The 20,606-nt window shown below is 39.7% G+C and overlaps 1 protein-coding gene across 1 annotated transcript in view; it reads right to left on the bottom strand.

Moving 5' to 3' along the window:
• The window catches only part of USH2A (Usher syndrome 2A (autosomal recessive, mild)), a 1,370,557-nt gene that overhangs the window by 348,584 nt on the left and 1,001,367 nt on the right, over window positions 1-20,606 (bottom strand). Inside the window, 1 exon segment of the mRNA XM_006834191.1 lies at window positions 10,744-10,907. Within this exon segment, the coding sequence (XP_006834254.1) occupies window positions 10,744-10,907 (164 nt within the window).

Here is a 20,606-nt window from a genome sequence, read left to right as displayed (position 1 = left end):
ATCTTCAGAAAAATTTTACTTGCAAGTAATATGAATGATATTGTTTGATGATATCCTCATTTTGTTGGATTACCTCTCTTTGAAATAGGTACGAATATGGATCTCTGCCAAATAGTTGGTCAGGTAGCTGCATTTATAATTTCTTTACACAGATGAATGAGTGCCTCCATTGTTGCATTTGGTTTTTTTGTTTGTTTCTTTCTTTCTTTTAAGACTTTAATTTGTATTTCATCAATTCCTGGAGCCTTGTTCTTTGCCAACACCTCAGTGCAGTTTACACTTTTCCCTTCAGTACCATTGATTCTTGATCACATGCTAACTCTTGAAATGGTTGGACCATTTCTTTTGGGTACAGTGACTCTGTGTGTTCCTTCCATCTTATTTTGATGCTTTCTGTATCATTCAATATTTTGCCCATGGTGGTAGTGGTGGTGAAGTTCGGTTGAGTCAGTATAGGGTTTCTGAGGAGTGGTTGCTAAGTTTGAACTGCTATCCTTTCAGTTCAAACTGACCTTGCGGTCCAGTGCTTTATCCTATAGCACCACACCAGGACTCCATTTTGTCCATAGACTCATTCAATATTGAAAGTTGAGGCTTGAATATTTTCTTCAGTTATTTCAGCTTGAGAAATGTTGAGTGTTTTCTTCCATTTTGGTTTTCTAACTCCAGGTCTTTGCACATTTCATTATAATACTCATAATGTCTTAATTATATATACTTTTTCAAAATGTCCTTATATTTTGTCAGCTCCCTTACCTCCTCATTTTTTTCCATTTGCTTTAGCAACTCTATCCTTTAGCAAGTGTCAGCGTCTCTTCTGACATCCATTTTGGTCTTTTCTTTCTTTTTTGTCATTGCTTTCTTCCTGTATGGCATTCTTGATGTCATCCCACAACTCTTCTGGTCTTCAGTTACTAGTATCTAATGCATTAAATCTGTTATGATGAAGTCAGAGTCATATTATTTGGAGTGTAAATATGAATACTAGCTAGTATTTGAGACAATAAGGAGGGATGATTATTTCTTGTGAGATTATGTTAAATATGTGTTGTTGTGAAGTGGCGCTGTGTCAGTTCTGACTCAAAGTGACTCTGTATAGGGTTTCCGAGGAGTGGTTGGTGGATTTGAATCATACAAAATGAAGCACTTACTAAAGATCAGTATGGATTACAACTCTACATAAGGAAAACAAAAATCATCAGCACTGAACAAATTGTAACATCATGAGAAATAGAAGAAAGATTAAAATTGTCAAGGATTTGATTTTACTTGGCTCCATAATCAATATTCATGGGAACAGCAGTTAAGAAATCAAATGATGTATTCCATTGGATAAATCTGCTACAAAAGGTATTTTAGTGTTAAAATGCAAATACATTACTTTGAGAACTATGGTGTGACTGACCAAGCCATGGTATTTTCAGTCACCTTATATGCATGTATATGAAAGCTTCAATTAATGATGATTGAAGAAGAATTGATGCTTTTGAATTTCAGCACTGGTGAAGAAATACCATATAGTGCCAGAAGAACTTGGGAAAAGTATAGTCAGAATGCTCCTTACAAGTGAGAATGGTAAGACTTTGTCTCACGTACTTTGGACATGTTCTTAGGAGTGACCAGTGTCTGAAGAAGGACATCATCCTTGATATAAGAGAGGCTTAACAACAACAACAACAACAAAAGATGAAGACTGTTAACATGAAAGATTGACACAGTAGCTGCAAAAATGGGCTCAAACATAGTAACAATTTTGAGGATGGCACATAACTGGTGTTTTTGTTCTGTTGTACTAGGCGTTGCTGTAAGTTGGAATCAATTTGACAATACCTACCACCAACAACAAGAACAAAGTCTTCTCCCAGGTGTTTTAATCCTGTGTTTGCAATCATGCTTTGTAGAACATATATATTTCACTGAGTAGGTGGTTCTTTAATTATTGCATAACCAATTTAGCTTCAATGAGTTAGGAAAAAAGTTTGTAATCTCTAGGGAATTTTGTAACCTCTAGAGAGGTTGCTCTTTTTGCATGAGGCTCTTCAACTTTTGTTCAGAAATGTGATCTTAGGTGGAAGAAATTCTCGAATATAGAACAGGTCCTTCTCCTTTGTCTTGGACTCCTAAAAAATTTTAAATTCCTATTAGATGGACTCGTTGAAAATCCATTCAGCAATAGCAATTAAATAATTTTAATCACGTGCATGGTCTGGGATCATTTGTAGAGATAATTTATTGGCTATTTTTTTTAAATAACAGCTTAGTATTAGATATGCCCTCTAGATCTCTAAGACTGTTTCAATTTAGATTGTTGTTGTTGTTGTTGTTGTTAAGTGCCGTCAAGTGGATTCCAACTCATAACGACCCTGTATAGGGTTTCCAAAGAGCAGCTGGTGAACCTGAACCACCAACCTTGCAGTTCAAATGACTTTACAGTCTGATGCATTAGCCCACAGTGCCACACCAGGACTCCAACATTTAGATTAGGGAGTCAACAAACTAAGCCTGTGGGCCAAATCAAGAAGCATTTTTAGATTTTTATAAATTAAACAAATCAAGGAAGAATAGTACTTTAAGACATGCAAAAATGATATAGAGTTCCAATCTCAGCGCCCATAATAAAGTTGAATTGCAGCGCAGTAATGGTCGTTTATTTAGGTCTTGTCTAAGGCCGCACTTATGGACACTGTGAGACTGGATTTGATTTCCAGACTTGGCTCAAATCCTCATACCATGCTCTAACAAATAACTGGGTAGAACCATGCAAATTGGGTGTATTTTCTCCTTTCCTGCTAGGTCTGGATAAGAGAAGATAGGAGAAACTGCTGATAGGATTATAGGATGTAGTTATGAGTGATGGTTTAGAGGATTCATTTGTATTTTAACAACTTGAAACTACCCTGGAGATTGGTCAGTTTTGCCATTCTGCTGGATATACAATGAGCCTTGTCAGAAGCAGGAAGATAGAAGCTCACTACCATCAGGAAACAAGAAGCAGGAGTGGGGTACATCCTTTTGGGACCTTGAGATCTCTGCACACTGAACCTCCTTAATCCAAGGACAGAAAGCTGTGACATCAGAGAAGCAGCAGAGCAGGGGCAGAGAAACGGCAGCAGCAGAACCAAGATCCAGAGCATAAGACAGTGTTGGACTTCCCTACCTGAGAAGCAAGTAAAGCTGAGTGCCTGGGGAATTTGCTGAAAGGGGTGCCTTCAGTCATATAATTGGGGGAGCTAGAGCTGAGTACCTTTAGGCTGCGGCTTATGGAAGAACACCATGCCCTTTGGGCATTTATATGAGGCACTAAAGTAGCTTTGCAGCAGGGCAAGGCAAAGCTTTGTAGTAGAGCAGGGCAGAGGCCAGGCCAAGGGGATAAGGGACAGAGAGGCTTGTCTGCAGCCAAGGCTGGGAAGAGGTGAATTTCAGATCTAAGAACTGTGTCCTTAACATTTCTAATCCTGAATTGTAATCTGTTAACTCCCTTAAAACTCTCAATAATTTTGAGGATGTATCTGTGAGTTCTGTGTGGCCTTTGCAATGAATTATAGAACTCAGCAAGAAGTAGAGTTTGCTATGGGAGGGGGACCCTTGGTGTCAGAATTGGTAAAGAAAGGAAGAGGCTGGAGACCTGTCTGACCTCCTTCTCATAGGAACTGGCCTAGGACTGATGGTTCAGTTTATTTCTCCTTCTACCCTGTGAAGTCAAAGGAGCAGACATCACCTCCAGGACATTTTTACATTATCAATAACAAAGAAAGCTATAAATGAATGTGGAAAGAAAGGAGTAAAAAGGAAAGGCAGAATTAAAGATTAAAAGAAATTAGAATGAACGAAAGAAGGAGGAAGACAAAGAGGAGTATCTTATGCTGCAAATTCTGAAAATCTAAAAACTGGGGGGATGGCTTGACAGATTGCAGAGCAGACAACACTAAGATGATTTTTCACTTCCTTCTTTCAAACCTTCTCTCATTTTCTTGTGTTTCCTTGCTTTTCTCATACCACTTCTGGTTTCATTAGTGAGTTAAATCAGAAGGGGTTCTTCTGGACATTTTCTTATTTTGATTTTTATTTTAGAGTCAGTAGTTAAAATGATAATGATAAATGCATGTGCTACAGGAAAAAAAAAAGTTTTAATTTGAGGACTGTAAAGAGCTCTGGTAGCATAGTGGTTAGGAATCGGGCTGCGAGCCACAATGTCAGCAGTTCGAAACTACCAATGGTTCTGTGGGAGAAAGATAAGGCAGTCTGCTCCCATAAAGATTTACAGCCTTAGAAACCCTGTGTAGGGTTTCTATGAGCCGGAACCGACTCCACGGCACATAACAACAACAACAATTACTGACAATTATGTTGAGTAAATTACTTAAGCCTTGTCATCACTAGTCTGCAACCTCATTATACTGTAGTAGCTTAGGTATTGCTGTGATGCTAGAAGCTATACTACCAGTATTTAATACACCATCATGGTCACCCATGGTGCCCAGGGTTCTGCAGAGCTTTCAGACTCAGACAGGGAAGACAGACCTGACAGACAATCTGTGTCTGAAAACAACAGACAAGTTTAAACCATAAGGAGAGTAGCAGAGCATTGTCTGATATAGTGCTAGAAGATGAGCACCTTGGGTTTGAAGGTACCCAAAATACAACTGAGGAAGAACTGGCTTCTCAAAGTAGAGTTGACCTTCATGACACAGATGGAGTAAAGAATGCAGAGAAAATATTGAAGTTGACAAGGATTTGATTTACCTGGGCTCTGTAATCAATACCCAGAGAAGCAGTAGTCAAGAGATAAAATAATGTACTGTGTTGGGCAAATCTGTTGCCACAGCTTTTGGGCTTGGGCTTCATAACATAGAACTCACCATCCATGAGTGTCAAAAACGCCTGGCTTCATGTTGAGGGTGCATCCCTGTGCTCAGCCTCATTTTATTTAAGAAGAAGTCAACTGAGAAAGCAAAGCAGGCGCCCAAGGTTAGAGCAAAAAATACCAGAACAATGTTCATTGTTGTGAAGCGCCTTGGAGTCAGTTCCTACAAGTAGTGACCCTGTATAGGATTTTCAAGGAGTGGCAGGACAGCGGACCCAGTGTGGATGGATGACAAGATCATTTGATGACAAGCCCAGACACAAGATTCAGAGCAAGAGAAAGAAATGTATCCAAAAATTCACGTATCTGGAAAGTCCTTATTGAGTAAGCAGCTCTGATTAGAATTCTGCTGCTCTGGGTGCTTCTGATGCCTTAGGCTGGAACCCCCTAGATGGAAAAGATGTTCTGCAAAAGCCTAGGAAGATCGGAAACACATGTTGGCTGAAGAATTGCTGACAGAAGAAAGCCAGAAGGCTGGAGGAATAGGGAGAATCTGTACAGCCTTTCTGACTAGTCTGCCATCTTGCCACCTCCCCCTTCTTTAAAGCATTAAAGTGCAAAGATGTCTCTTTGAAGACTAAGGTGTGCCTGACCCAAGAAACGGTATTTTCAATAGCCTTATAAGCATGCAAAAGCTGGAAAGTGGTTAAGGAAGAATTGATGCACCTGAGTTCTGGTATCAGTGAAGAATACTGAATATGCCATGGAATGCCTGAAGAATAAATTTGTCTTAGAAGAACAGCCAGACAGCTCCTTATAAGTGAAGATTGTAAAGTGTATCTCACATACTCTGGATATGCTATCAAGAGGGACCAGCACCTGAAGAAGGGCATTGTGATAGTGAAGGTTTTGTATCAACTTGACTGGGTCATAATTCTCAGTTAAGACACAGCAATCCCCCTGATGAGATGGAATATAATCAACCCTATCATGAGATGTGCTGTGAGCAGCCAATCAATTGAAAGGATGTATTCTTGGGGGTGTGGCCTGCCTCTAATATACAGGCACTTGGGCATAGCTGGTTTCTTTTGTGTTGGGTGTGAGTCCTGCATCTAGCTTATCATCTGGACTTGAGTCACTGGCCTGTTATTCCTGGGAGCCCTCAGCAAACTGCCACCTGACCTACCAATCCTGCTTCATTTGACCCACGGACTTGCCCACCTCTACAACTGTGTGAGACATTTTTTTTTTAACATAAACTTCTCTTTATATATACATTTAAAAAAAAAAATCTGTTGCAACATACCTCTCTAAAATGTTACAAACCAAAATGCCACCACTTGTTTATCCATTTGTTGTACTGTGGTGGCTTGTGTGTTGCTGTGATTCTGGACATTATGCTATGGGTATTTTAAATGTCAGCAGAGTCAAACATGTCACTTTGATGACTAGGGTGTGATTGACTGAAGTCATGGTATTGTCAATGGCTTCATCTGAATTATAAAGATGGACAATGAAGAAAAAAGACAACAGAAGAATTGACACATTTGAATTATGGTGCTGGCAAAGATATTTAATGTATCATGAACTTCCAGATGAACAAACATATCTGTCTTGAAAGAAGTTTGGCCAAAATGCCTTCTAGAAGTGAGGATGTTGTTGTTGTTGTTAAGAGCTGTTGAGTCAGCTCTGACCCATAGCGACCCTGTATAGGGTTTCTGAGGAGCAGCTGGTGAGTTTGAACCACAAAGCTGGCTCATTAACCCACAAAGCCTATTTATCTCAAGTTCTTTGGACAGGTCATGAGGAAAGGCCAGAAACTGGGAAAGAACATCATGTTTGGTAAAGTTGAGATACAGAGAAAAGAGAAAGACCTTCAAAGAGATGGACTGACACAGTAGCTACAACAATGGCGTAAAATACAGGAAAGATTGTGAGAAAGGCCTAGCACTGGGCAGTGTTTTGTTCTGTTGTACAAAGTGTCATTATGAGTCACAACCCACTTGATGGCACCCAACAACAACAATATTGAAACTGGCCCTTTTAAAGTTTTTAATAAATTATCCTTATTATTCTGTGCTGGGTAAAACTATAACAGAACTATTTTGCTTCCAAAATGATGTGTACAGGTAGATGGTCACAGTGAAGAAACAATATACTTTAAAATATGCATTCTGGTGTCTTTTTAACTTTATTTTACCTATTGTTGTTGAAAATGCACAGAGGAAAATATATCAACTAAAGAATTTCTACATATCAATTGTTACATATACAGTGACATTAATTCTCTTCTTTAAGTTGTGCAACCATTCTTACTCTCCTTTTCCAAAATCTTTCTCCTCAATTAGTAGCAGCTCTGAGTTCTCTAAGTTTCTTCTCTAGCCTTTCCAGTTGCTATAATCAAATTGATCCCATATCGAGAGTTCTTAAAAGAACACAGTGCTCATGACAGAAATCTTTGCTAATTCAGCTAATCTACTGTTTGGTTTAAAGAAGACTTCAGTGGATATTTTTGTTTAAAGTTGATTTTAATAAGTAAATATTTACCCATTTATTCATAAGACTTTCAACCACAAGATACCTTCGATTGTAAATTTTGATTAGATAGACTGTGTGCCAATTTCATCCTACTGATCAAGAGATCAATTTGAAATTAAAACTGCAAAAATATAGGTGGCTATTTCACAGAAGAGTGATTAGTGAATTTACTTAGGATAGCAGGTTGCATAAAGGAGGAAAATGATAATGCAACAAGCTTTCAGAGAGATGACCCTTTTCTGAGAGTTAACCTTTGTGTTCACAAAGAGTTACCTGAAAAATTTCTAAGGTATGAATGGAAATAACAGCAGATTGCATTACCTACATCCAGAAGGTCAGAGGTTCAGATTACCAAGGTAATGAAACTTCAGTGAGCTGCTTCAGGTCTATTAGGTTTGTCAGGTTTTATAAGCAAGCTTACTTCAGGCATGCAATTATAACATAAAGGAACTATACTGGTGAAAATTCAGCAGCTGGATCTTAAGCAAAGTATTCAAATGTCATCTGAACAGAGACAGCACCCACTTTCATGAGTAGGGTTTAAGATGAAGCAGTTAGTAAAGAAGGAGCAGAGGGAAAGATGAAACGAGTGAAACCATGTTACACATAAATATCCATTTCTAGGTAAAAACTTTATTGTTCCCAGGGCAAATCTATTTTTCTCAGGTAGTAATATAATCATGCTGTTAAGTGCCGTCAAGTTGGTTTCATCACACAGCAACCCTACTTAGTGTTTCTGAGGCTGTGAATCTTTGTGGGAGCAGAAAGCCTCATCTTTCTTTTGAAGCATAGCTACAGAGCTTGAGTTGCCGACCTTGTAGTTTGCAGTCCAGTGCTTATCTTACAGAGCCACCAGTAATCGATATGCATCAATTAACTTATTTTATTAAAGTGACTTATAAGATCCCAATGCACATGACACAGATGGTTAGACACTTGCAATTGTGTAATCATCCTAGAAGAGATAGTCTTTAAAAAAATGGGTAAGGAACAATTTTGATCAATACAACTAGTACTGATTTTAATTTGCAATTATTATCATCTAATACTGGTTTTCTGCTGTGGTGTTGTAGGATAAGCATTGGAATGCAAACCACAAGTTTGGTGGGTTGAAACCCACCAGCCGGTCCTTAAGAATTATGTGTAGGTTTGCTATGAGTCAGAACCTACATAATGGCACTTAACGACAGCAACAACAATGTAGGCTTTGGAGTTCTGGTGTGGCACAATAGGATAAACACTGAATTGCTAACTGCAAGGTTGGTGTCCAAACCCACCAGCCATTCCTCAGAAACCCTATACAAGATCCCTATGAGTCGGAACCGACTTGGTGTCAATTAACAGCAACAACAACAATGATACTGGCTTTGGAGGCCTGGTTTAGTGGTAGAATTCTTTCTTTCCCTGACGGAGGTTTGAGTTCCATTCCTGATCAAAGCACCTCATGAACTGTTACCACTTGTCTGTCAGGGATAGCTTTTCTGTTTCTATGACAGAGAACAGGCTTCAGCAGAGCTTCTGGACAAAGATGGACCAGGAAGGAAGATCGGGGATGTACTTCCAAGAATTGGCCAGTAAAAATCCTAGGGATCACTACAAGTCATACACAGGGTCACCACGTGTCAGGGGTATACTCAGTGCCAGATAATTATGATTTTAATTTATAACTGATATAACAGTGTATTAAACTTACTAAAGGTATATTAAATGAAGTAGGAAGCATTTCGCTTTGAGTTTACAACAAAATTTAAGTCTGAATCAAAATCAAGAAATCACTACTGCCCAAACAACAGTAATTTTATATCGCCTATGTAGTAGATGATTATCCTAGTGAGCAGAATTTTCTTTTATAAAATATTTTAATCAGGCCTTTCCAAATCATATATTTATCCATATTCTATTTATAGAATTCTAACAAATTTTGATTTAAGTAACGATTTGTCAGATATTGTGTTATATCTGCAAGGATGATTACAATACAAATTTCCACGTTGGAATCCAAGGTTTTTTTGTTTTTGTTTTTCTGATTGTCCTATGTTCTCCACAGATAAAGTGTTAAATGCTACTCTACTTACTGTTCAAGTCCCCAAGACTGGAGTCCTGCTGTGGTGCTATAGGATAAGGACTAGACTGCTAGCCACAAGGTCAGAAGTTCAAACTCACCAGCTAATCCTCAGAAACCCAATACTGGGTTGCTATGAGTCAGAACCAACCCCACGACATATAAAAACAACAACTGGTCAGGCAGATCTGAAATTTCAGTTACTATCGTTTCAGATGTTACAGAAACATTTTAGATCCACCTGTGAGGTCTTCCAACTGCCTGTGAAGATGTGTTCTAAGTGGGGTCCGGATCTGACTTTTACTGTTTGAGTGAATTCAGTGATCATTTCCATACTTTTTTTTCTAGGCTCGAGTTGAAACTGTACCTAAAACCGGTGATGAAGAAGATTCACTGAAAATCTGTAATATTACTGCAATCCTAGTATGTGTTTTTCACTAATGAGTCATGAGGCAAGTGACATAGGACATATCTAGCTGTAGGAAGGTGCAGAACATTACAGTATATCAAATCAATACATGGGCATTTCAATTAAACTAGGCTGGTTTGACAGAGACTGTATTACCAATCCCAGTAGGATATAAAAAGAAGGAGCATGTTTCAGAGAGAGAGTTTGCTTCTCAGGAAGGAAAATGAGCTTTTCTATTATGTGTTTTTTTTTTTTTTTTATTATTATGTATACAGTTGCTTCCATTTTAATTTGTCTACACCATATGTTCAAATCCTAAGGCCTAGTACTTGTGAATGTGACTCTACTTAGAAGATATAATTAGTTAACATGAAGACACACTGGAGCACAGTAGGTCATAATCAAATATGACTGACATCTTTATGTTGTTGTTGTTAAGGGCTGCTGAGGTGGTTCAAACTCATAGAGACCCTGTATAGGATTTCCAAGGAGCGGCTGGTGAGCTTGAACCACCAATCTTGTGTTTCAAACCAACCTTGCAGTCTAGCTCATTAGTCCACAGCACCACACCAGGACTCCTACATCCTTATAAGAAGACAAAAATAAACACAAATACACACAGGGAGCATGACATCTGACAACAGAGGTAGAGGTTATAGTGATGTATCTACAAATCAAGGAACACCAAGGGTTGCTGGCTGTCACCACAAACTAGGAGAGAGATGTGATACAGTTTGACCCTCAGAGTTCTCAGAAGGAACACTGTACTGACATCTTGATTTAGGATTTCCAATCTCAGAGCCGTAAGAGGATATTTCCCCCTTGTTTTAAGCCATTGAGTTTGTGGTAATTCATGGCAGCAACACAGAAAATGAATCAAGGTACTAGTAATAAATTTAAGGGGAACAGAGGCAGGAGCAGTTTGCTTACTTGGTTTAGTCCATTCCATGTCTATAGCAGTGTGGTTAAGTGCCCGGGTGGTGAGATTGGCCCCTCTCTCTGGAAGACCAGCTAATGTTGTCACAGTTGCTTCCTGGCTTGGAGCACAATCCACAGCGTTGTATACAAAGAGCTTATATTTGTATGTTGTAAACCTAAAATGTTGTATGTTAAAAGTCATATATAAACTTCTATGTGTTAAAATTCATATAAATTTCATATATAAATATGATTTACTGTTTCCTCACATAACACGGTTGACTCTTTTCCCTCACAAAATGTATAATGTCTTTATTCCCAGCCCCACCCCCGCCACACACACACACACACACACACACAAATACAGTATTTTCTTTTCTCTCTTTCCACAAATCATATCATCATTTTTGTATTTCTACAGCCTTAACTAAAATGTCAGGAAATTATTTTAGTAGGAACGCCAAACAAATACCATGATTTAAAACAAATGTGGTTTATCGCTTTCTCATTCGTATTGTTTTCAGAAGTGGTAAGGATTACAGCTCAATTCCAGATGTAATTACAAATCTGGCAACCTTCCAGGTTTCTATCTGAATGTGATCCAGACAGTTATATGCTCTTCTCTTGGGAAGCTCATCCATTTTCAAATATCAGAATCCCATATCATCATCTTCTACTAGCACTCTGCTTCTTTCCCATAATCTCATTGGCAGAGAGATAACCCCTAAATTAAATCGTAACTGTGACCAAAGTGAACAACATTCTCCCACTGAGAGTTTTTGCTATACTGAGCTGTACTGTGCTATGGTCTGAACATATTTATGTAAGCCAATACAGTGGAAACACTACTGCTCTGCAGAAGACAAGAACTGGACATGGTGATACGATAAAAATCTTCTATTACATTTATTATAGAGGCAAGCCACTTTTCTTCATCCTGTTGGACTCTTGCTCAGCCAGACAACTACCAGCCTTTCTTTGTTTGGTTCAAACTGTCCGAAGACGAACCAAAAACCCAAACCAAACCCACTGATATTGACTCAATATTTTGACTTATAGCGACTGTATTCTGTAGGATCTCCAAGGTTGTAAATCGTTAGGGGAGCAGACAACCTCAACTTTCTCCCTCTGAGAAGCTGGTGGGTTTGAACCACTAACCCTGTAGTTTGAAGTCCAGTGCTTCTCCCACAGTGCCACCATGGGTGAATAGGAAAATACTAAATAGAGACAGCCAGGTTTTGAATGGATGATAGTTTAGAGCAAGAAACTTATTAACCACATTGTGACAATGAATGACCTTCCTGAGGACATCCAGCACTCAGGGCAGAAGGTGGTCTCAGAGCATCATCAACTAATTTGAGCTTAATAGATCATCAATGATAACTTTTTAAAAAGTATATATGTTGTTGTTGTTGCTAAGTGCTGTCGAGTCAGTTTTGACTTATAGTGACCCAGTATAGGGTTTCCAAGGAGCAGCTGGTGGGCTTGAACTGCCGACTCTGTGGTTTGCAGTTCAGTGCCAATCCACACCAAGAGTCCAAAGAAGTGTATATGCAGAAAGTCGTTGTTGTTGATGTTAAGTGCCATCCAGTTAGTTCCGACTCATAGTGACCCTGTTTTTGAGGAGTGGCTGGTGAGCTAGACCCACCTTGCTATTCAAACTGACCTGACAGTCTAGGGTATTAATCCACAGTGCCACACCAGGACTCCAATAAGTAAAGAATTTCTTTGCCTGCAATGACACACAATCACCTAGTTTTTGTCTCAAAGCAACTGAAGACCTCAACTTTCAAATGCAGGGTCCAGAGTATTTGTCTCAATACGTCACAATCTGAAAAAGATTTGGCTTTATTTCTAGTAGTATAGGACTCGGATGGTCATGGTGCCAAGAGAAGGATATCTTTCATAGGATTGTGATATCAAAGCAGTTTGTTACCATCTATGCAACAGTCGGAGTTCTGGTGTGGCACTGTGGGTTAATGCACTAGGCTGCAAGGTAGGTTTGAACCGGAAGGTTGGTGGTTTAAGGTCACCAGCTGCTCCTCAGAAACCCTATACAGGGTTGCTTTGGGTAGGAACTGATGGGATGGCACTTAACAACAATAATATGCAACAGTCAGCTTGCTTCACTCTGTTTCTTATCATGGCCCAAAGATGTGGGTTTACCCAAGTGTTTTTGCAAATCTTTACTTCAGCCATACTTAAGAAAGACTGCTCTGCTATTGTAGCTATAGGTGAAAGACTCGATGACTTTCTGAAGCGATTTATCCCTTTTCTCTAAATGAGTACTACCATCTTATCTAAGAACCTCCTACATCTTTCTGCTTTTCCACCTCTTCTCATGCCTTCCTTCTTTGTTCCCCTCTTTCCTTCCTTTTCTCTCGATATACTTCTCAGCAAGTACTAAATATTCTGATTACTATGAAAACCCAAAGATAAATGATAACAATAGTGTCGTGGTTACCAGTCGGGCTGCCAACCTCAAGGTCAGCAGTTTGAAATTACCGGTGGTTCCGCGGGAGAAAGATGAGGCGTTCTGCTCCCGTAAAGATTTACAGCCTCAGAAACCCTGTACAGGGTCACTATGAGTCAGAGCTGACTCCACAGTACTTAACAACATATGTCACCACTTCCAGTTTGTCAGTTTGTCTTACTGAGGTGACTTGTGTGCTGTTACATGCTGGAAACTATGCCACTGGTATTTCAAATACCATCAGGGTCATCTGTGGTGGACGAGTTTTACTGGAGCAACCAAATTAAGGTAGACTAGGAAGAAAGGTCTGGCAATCTACTTCTGAAATAAACCATTGAAAACCTTTAGGATTGTAACAAACATGATCTGAATCACTTGTTTTTGACACATCATCAGGAGAGATCAATTTCTGGAGAAAGACACTGAGGACCAGCAAAGGTGAGATATACCCATGGTGAGTCGGAGATGGACTGGCACATGCCACCAATCATGAGGATGACCTCAAGACTAGACAGTTTTTCTCTGTTGTATAGAAAGTCACCGTGAGTCAGAGTCAACTTGAAGACAGCCAATCATAAAAATATGTGCCAGGAATTCTTCTACATGTATTAATTTGGACATTATTCATAACAACCCTATAAGGTCTTATTGTAATTACTGTTTTGAAATGAGAAACATAAGGTTCAGAGAAGGTAAATAACTTTTCAACCCACAAAGTTAATAAATGAGAGAGTCAGGATTCAAATCTACATGTCTGACTCCAGAGTACACTCTTTTGATAAATGTTAAAATGTTGGCTACTCTGCCAACATCATAATGATAATGGTAGTAACTGTAATAACCTAAATTATAATGATAGCTGGACTCTCTATTCTTGGGTGATATCACATCACTGGGATTTGACCTATGACTTGTTTTCTTGCAGTGAGGATAGATTTTTGCTTACATATCCAGTCTTGCAAATTTCCTTTGTGATCACAAGTAGGAATTAGAAGAATGGTGAGTCAGGGTTAAGAGGGTAGCATGCCTGTGACAAGGAAATGAAATGACGCTAATGGCTCACATGGGAATTCAACCAGCAACGTTGGATTCATTCATTTGGTCATTCCCTGGGTAAAATATTTATAACTGTGTTTTACTTTGAAAACAGCTTAAAAGAAATTCAGCACCTGAATGTCTCATCTCCTATCCTGTCATTTATTTTTTTTTTCTCTAACATGTCTATGTTATTATACAGGTTGGAACAAAGAGGAAGGATCAGTACTTGGGAAATATGGCCTTGGTTATAGAAATGATGATGGAAATTGCATGATAGAATTTTATAAGCCCAATGACTTCCTCATTGCAAATGCCTTTTTTTCAAAACAACATAAAAGACGACTATACACAGGGAGCTCACCAGCTGGAACACACAGAAATCACACTGACTCCATCTGCCGGAAAGAGATGGTGCAAAAGTTCCATATTATCAGCCAAAACAAGGCCTGGGGCAGACTTTGGACACACCCTTCATTGCTCATACACAAATTCAGGCTAAAGAAAATGTAAACAAGTCAACTAAAGTCAAAATATCACCTTGAATATATCCTCTGGTAGCGTAGTGGTTACAAATAGGGCTGTGAACCTTAAGGTCAGCGGTTCGAAACTACCAGCCACTCCGCGGGAGAAAGATGAGGCTTTCTACTGTCGTAAAGATTTACACCCTCAGAAACCCTGTACAGGGTCACTATGGGTCGGAACTGACTCGATAGCACTTAACAACAACAACAACAAATTTAAATTTAACAGACTGGATGCATTAGACATAAATGACAGAAGGCAAGAAGAGTTGTGCAATGACATCAAGAACATCATACCGTAAGAAAGCAAAACGTCATTAAGAAGACAAGAAAGAAGGAAAAGACAAAAATGGATGCCAGAAGAAAATCTGAGCATTTGCTGTGTACAGGACCTTAGGTGGAATCCTAAGCCTCATCCAGAACCTTCTGAGGTGGGACATTCCCACTGGAAAGGACACGAAGACCTGCCTGGAACAGCGAGAGCAATAGAAGCTACTTCTTGAGAGAAAGATCAACAGGAAAAATCCAAAGGAAAAATGACCATCTAATTGGCAACCACAGGAATAAGCAAGTTGTTTGCTGAGGCATCATAAGGGCAAGCAATCAAGGACAAACCCCTCTCCAAGACTGAAACTCAAAGGGATTACATGAGCAGGCATGTAAGCTTACTGGCGACTACATTGGTATACTAGTGAGTAGAAAAGGGGAAGGGAGCAATGAAGAAATGGGTTGAGTTCAGTCATGTTCCATAAATTCCCATTGATCTGGAGATGAGAGAGAGAAGAGGAAGGGATATTTGGTCCAAAGTGTGGTGAGTCCAGGGGACACCTCAGCCCATGGACAATGACATAGCCACAGAGGGCTAGAGCTGAGAGTGAAGCACCCAGCTTATATGAAGTTAGGAGAGATGCACAAGAACACCCAAACTTGCAGAGACTACCCATTTGACTTAGCCTCCCGATGACTTAATAGTCAGAACTCAATTAGAGGAAGATTAAAAAAATTTTTGGATAAACAAGTGTAAAATGCTACAAATTGATGAACTTGACCTATACTTATGGATGTAGTAGCTCAAAATACCAACTGAGAGGGAAGGAGTCTTAACATCAAGTATCAATCCTATCCCCCCTTGCATATAGGGTAGATAGGGATGGACAACTTAGACATTGGCTACCTAACATGAGGGGATGATAAAGGCACGAAGTGATTGGCTTATAAATCTTCAAGAGGGAGTTTAGTTTAAGAGTGTCCAGAGCAAGGTAGTATCCCCACTGAATAGTTTTTATCTTGTCTAGACAGGTCAGGTGAAATGAGATGGGGATAAGATTTTTAAGATTCAATAGTGAGTAATTGTTATTATGACTAATTGCAACTGTCACAACCATATAGGTAGAAGTTTTATACCAAAAAGACGGGTGTAGTTAATCTTACATTCCAGAAACAGAGGACCCTAGGACCATCAAGGGAGAAGAGCATGAGCAGAATGCGAGAAACTATCCAGAAAAGCAGTGACACCAGAGGTAGAGGCAGAGATGAGGGCATGGAGAGAGAGAGAGCAGCTAAGAACTCTGGACTCATGGAAAGAGAGGGACTGGGTGCTGGTGGACAGGGGGCAGGCTTACTGAATGTTCCCTTTGGTTATCTAAATTATTATATATTCCTGAGTGTTTCTGTGTATATTGCCCCCACCCCATGAAAAACAAAACAAAACAAAAGTAATAGAAGCAAATACTGCTGAATGATGATGCACGGAGGAGATTGTAATCATTACAATGAAATGATGAGTGTAAAACTGATGTTCTTTCATGTAAACTATCACTCAATTCACACAAAAAAACTTAAAAAATAAAAGAACAGAATCTGAACCTTGCTGTCTAGCATAAAGATGCTAAAATAAATAGAAGAAGTGAGACAGTATAGGAGCTGAACAGAAAATTTCAAAGGTGAGCTCAAGAAGACAAAGTCAAATATTATAATAAATTGCACAAAGACTTTGAGTTAGAAAACCAAACACTCAGCATGTCTTAAGCTGAGAGAACTGAAGAAAAAATTCACACCTCAACTTGCTATAGTGAAGGGTTCTATGGACAAAATATTGAATGATACAAAAAGCATCAAAAGAAGAAAGATGGAATACACAGAGTCACTGTACCAAAAAGAAAGGGCCGATGTTCAACCATATCAAGAGGTAGCATATGATCAAGAGCCAAAGATCCTTATGGAAGAAGTCCAAAGTGCATTGAAGGCATTGGCAAAGAACAAGGGACTAGGAATTGATGGAATACAAATAGAAATCTTTCAACAAACTGATGCAACACTAAAGGCACTCACTCATCTATACCAAGATATTTGGAAGACAACTATCTGACCAAATGACTGGAAGAGATCTGTATTTGTGCTCACTCCAAAGAGAGGTTACCCAATGGAATTTGGAAATCTTCATACAATATCAGTGAAATACAATGTGAGTAAAGTTTTACTAAATAGCATACAGAAGAGGCTGCAACCATACATTGACAGAGAACTTCCAGAGGCTCAAGCCGATTCAGAAGAGGACAGGAAAAGAGGAATATCATTGCTGATGTCAGATGGATCCTGGCTAAAAGCAAGATCCATACCAGAAGTATGGTTACCTGCGCTTTATTGACTTCACAAAGGCTTTTGCTTGTGTGAATCATGACAAGCTATAGACAACATTACAATGTATGAGCATTCCAAAAAACTTAATTGTGCTCATGAGGAACCTGTACATAGACCAAGAGGCAATTGTTCAAAAATAACAAGGTCACACCAAATGGTTTAAAAATTAGGAAAGGTGTGTGACAGGGTTGTATTCTTTCACCATACATATTCAGTCTGTATGCTGAGCAAATATTCAGAGAAGCTGGATTATAGGAAGAAAAATGTGACATCAGAATCAGAGGAAGACTCATTAACAATCTGCAATATGCAGATGATACAACCTTGCTTGTTGAAAGCTAAGAGGGCTTAAAATACTTACTGATGAAGATCAAAGACTACAGCCTTTCGGTATGGGTTGCAACTCAACATAAAGATAACACAAATCCTCAACACTGGACCAATAAACAATGTCCATAAAATGGAGAAAAGATAGCAGTTGTCAAAGACTTCATTTTGCTCAGATAACCATCAACACTTGTGGAAGCAGCAGTCAAGACATTAAGTGATGTAGTGGAGCTGCTCATCTGTAGGAAGAGGTGTGACTGGTTTTTCATTATCCACTTTTCATTTTTCACGTATCTTTCCTCTTCGCTCCGATCGTGCCCTCACTGCCCAGCCCAGACGCCTTCAGGTGGGTGGAAGCACACCCCCTAAAGGGTCCAGCATTGCGCCCACAGATTTCCAACAGCACAGAGAGGAAACCCGCAGGCTGCTTCTTATGATGTCTAACTCTGGGACCCAGCCCCAAAGTTGACCTGGGCAGGACCCTTTATCCAAGACTGCACACCCAAGGCCAGTGGACAGTCAATCACAATTTTATTTTGTTTTTGATCGTTGGTCTCTGTCTCTTCTTCAATATTGTTTCTGTCTTTGGTCCTTTTGGTCTCACTCTTTTCCCAGGGGTTGGAGCTTTCTCCCCCTACCTTACCCAAGAAGAGACAGCAACTGTGCCCATATAGCCAAGCTACAAGCATACCCTGTAATACCCCACCATATGGAAAAGAGCAAAAACCAGCTTCTAGTCATTATATGTGAAAAGGGAAGCCTATCTTCAGATCATATCCACCAGGAGAGGCTTAGTAAGCTTAACAACAAAGTAACATAAATCCATTTATGCATTAAAAACCCACATAACTGCTGAAAATGTTTAAGAAAACACATTAAAGATCTCAACACATGTCCAAAAACAGAAAAAGTAACTGAGACAAATGAACTGGAAGAAGACACAGACTTTCCAGTAGATAAGCCGTCTGTGGATCACCATGGGGTGCAGGAGATATGACAGTAAGTTTAAATTTGCCAAGTAGGCTGTTATCCTTGGTTATGGCACGTTCACCTTCATAAACCTAAATGCCTAGTTGTCAGAGTAGGTTGGGAAAGTCTGTGTCTGCTTGGTAGGAATGGTAGTATTGCACTTGATGTGGACAGTCATGACTCCACCAGCATTTTCACTACCAAGGGAAAGAGGTGTGACATCCAGAAGCAATAAATCTTGAACATTTTCAGACTTGTCTCCAGATAAGATGGCTGCTTGGACAGCTGGACCATAAGCAATAAATAGTCTCAACAGGGTTGATACTCTTATTCAATTCTTAGCCATTGAAGAAATCTTGATGTAGTTTCTGAATCTTAGAAATACGGGCAGAAACACCCACCAGGACAATGTCATGGATCTGTGACTTGTCTAGCTTGGCATCCCTAAGGGCTTTCTCCACAGGATCCAGGGTGCCACGGAGTAGGTCAGCATTCGATTCTTCAAATTGGGCCTGGGTAATGAAGGTCTGGTAGCGTCGTGGCTACAAATCGGGCTGCAAACCACAAGGTCAGCAGCTCGAAATTACCAGCTGTTCTGTGGGAGAGTGATGAGGCTTTCTGCTCCTGTAATGATTTACAGCCTTGGAGACCCTGTACAGGGTCGCTATGAGTCAGAACTGACTCCACGGCACATAACAACAACAACAACAAATGGAGGTACAGAAGTCAATACCTTCATACAGAGAATCTCTCTAAGTACTGGCCTGGGTGCTAGAAGAAAGAGTGCACTTTCCACATTTATAAGCAGTGTGGAAGCAGTGGATAGCCCTCTTATTCTCACTAATGTCCTTCTCATGCTTGCACTTAAACTCAGCAATAAAATGGTTGACCATTCAGTTGTCAAAGTCTTCTCTACCTAAGTGGTGTCTCCAGCTGTGGATTTGACCTCAAAAATTCCATCTATAGTGAGGACTGACACAACATTCTCCTCGATGACATGGAGATATGGAGCAGTTGGGGACTTTAGACACAGAGAGGAAGAGGGGCTGTGTGCTGACAACCAGGGGGCAGGCTTGTAGTATATACTCTTTGGTTGGTTGATGATGCATGGAGCAGATTGTAACCATGGCAATGAAATGATTATATGATAGGATGAATGTAAAACTAATGTTCTCCCATGTAAACTATCACATAATTCACAATAAAACATTAAAAAAAAAACACACCACTTTTTCCTAAGTCAAACATCAGCACATGTCTTTCAGCACCAACCTTGTTTTCTAAGCCATACGCAATAGTAGCAGCAGTTGGCTCACTGATGATCCTGAGTACATTGAGGCCAGCAAAGGTTTCAGAATCCTTGGTGGCCTGATGCTGGGAAATGTTAAAGAAGGCTGGTATGGTGACAACTGCATTGGTAACAGTCATTCCAAGGTAGGCTTCTGCAATTTCTTTCATCTTTGTTAGAACCATGGAAATGGTTTTATGGATACAGGGATAGAAACTTTTGTTCTCTCCCTTATATTCTACTTCGACCTTGGGAATGCCTGCATCATTCACCACCACAAATGACGGATGCTTTATATCAGACTGGACAACAGTATCATTAAGTCGTCTTCAAATCAAACGTTTGGCATCAAAAACAGTGTTAGTGGGATTCAAGGCAACTTGATTATTTGCAGTATCACCAATCAATTGTTCGGTGACAGTAAAAGCAACATAGCTTGGGGTGTTTTGGTTGCCCTGATCAATTGCAATGATCTCCACTTTCCCGTGATGGAAATACCCAAACAGGAGTAGTTGGTGCCAAGATCAATGCCAACTGCAGGTCCCTTAGACATGATTGCTCAGCGGAGGTCCAGATTAAGTAAAGAAAAGCAGACCACCAGGCTTACACTGTGCAAAAT

This window comes from Chrysochloris asiatica, unplaced genomic scaffold (assembly GCF_000296735.1).
Source record: "Chrysochloris asiatica unplaced genomic scaffold, ChrAsi1.0 scaffold00009, whole genome shotgun sequence".
NCBI classification, from domain to species: domain Eukaryota; kingdom Metazoa; phylum Chordata; class Mammalia; order Afrosoricida; family Chrysochloridae; genus Chrysochloris; species Chrysochloris asiatica.
The sequence above is the reverse complement of the archived record's forward strand: the minus strand, read 5'-3'. Positions and strand labels throughout refer to the sequence as shown.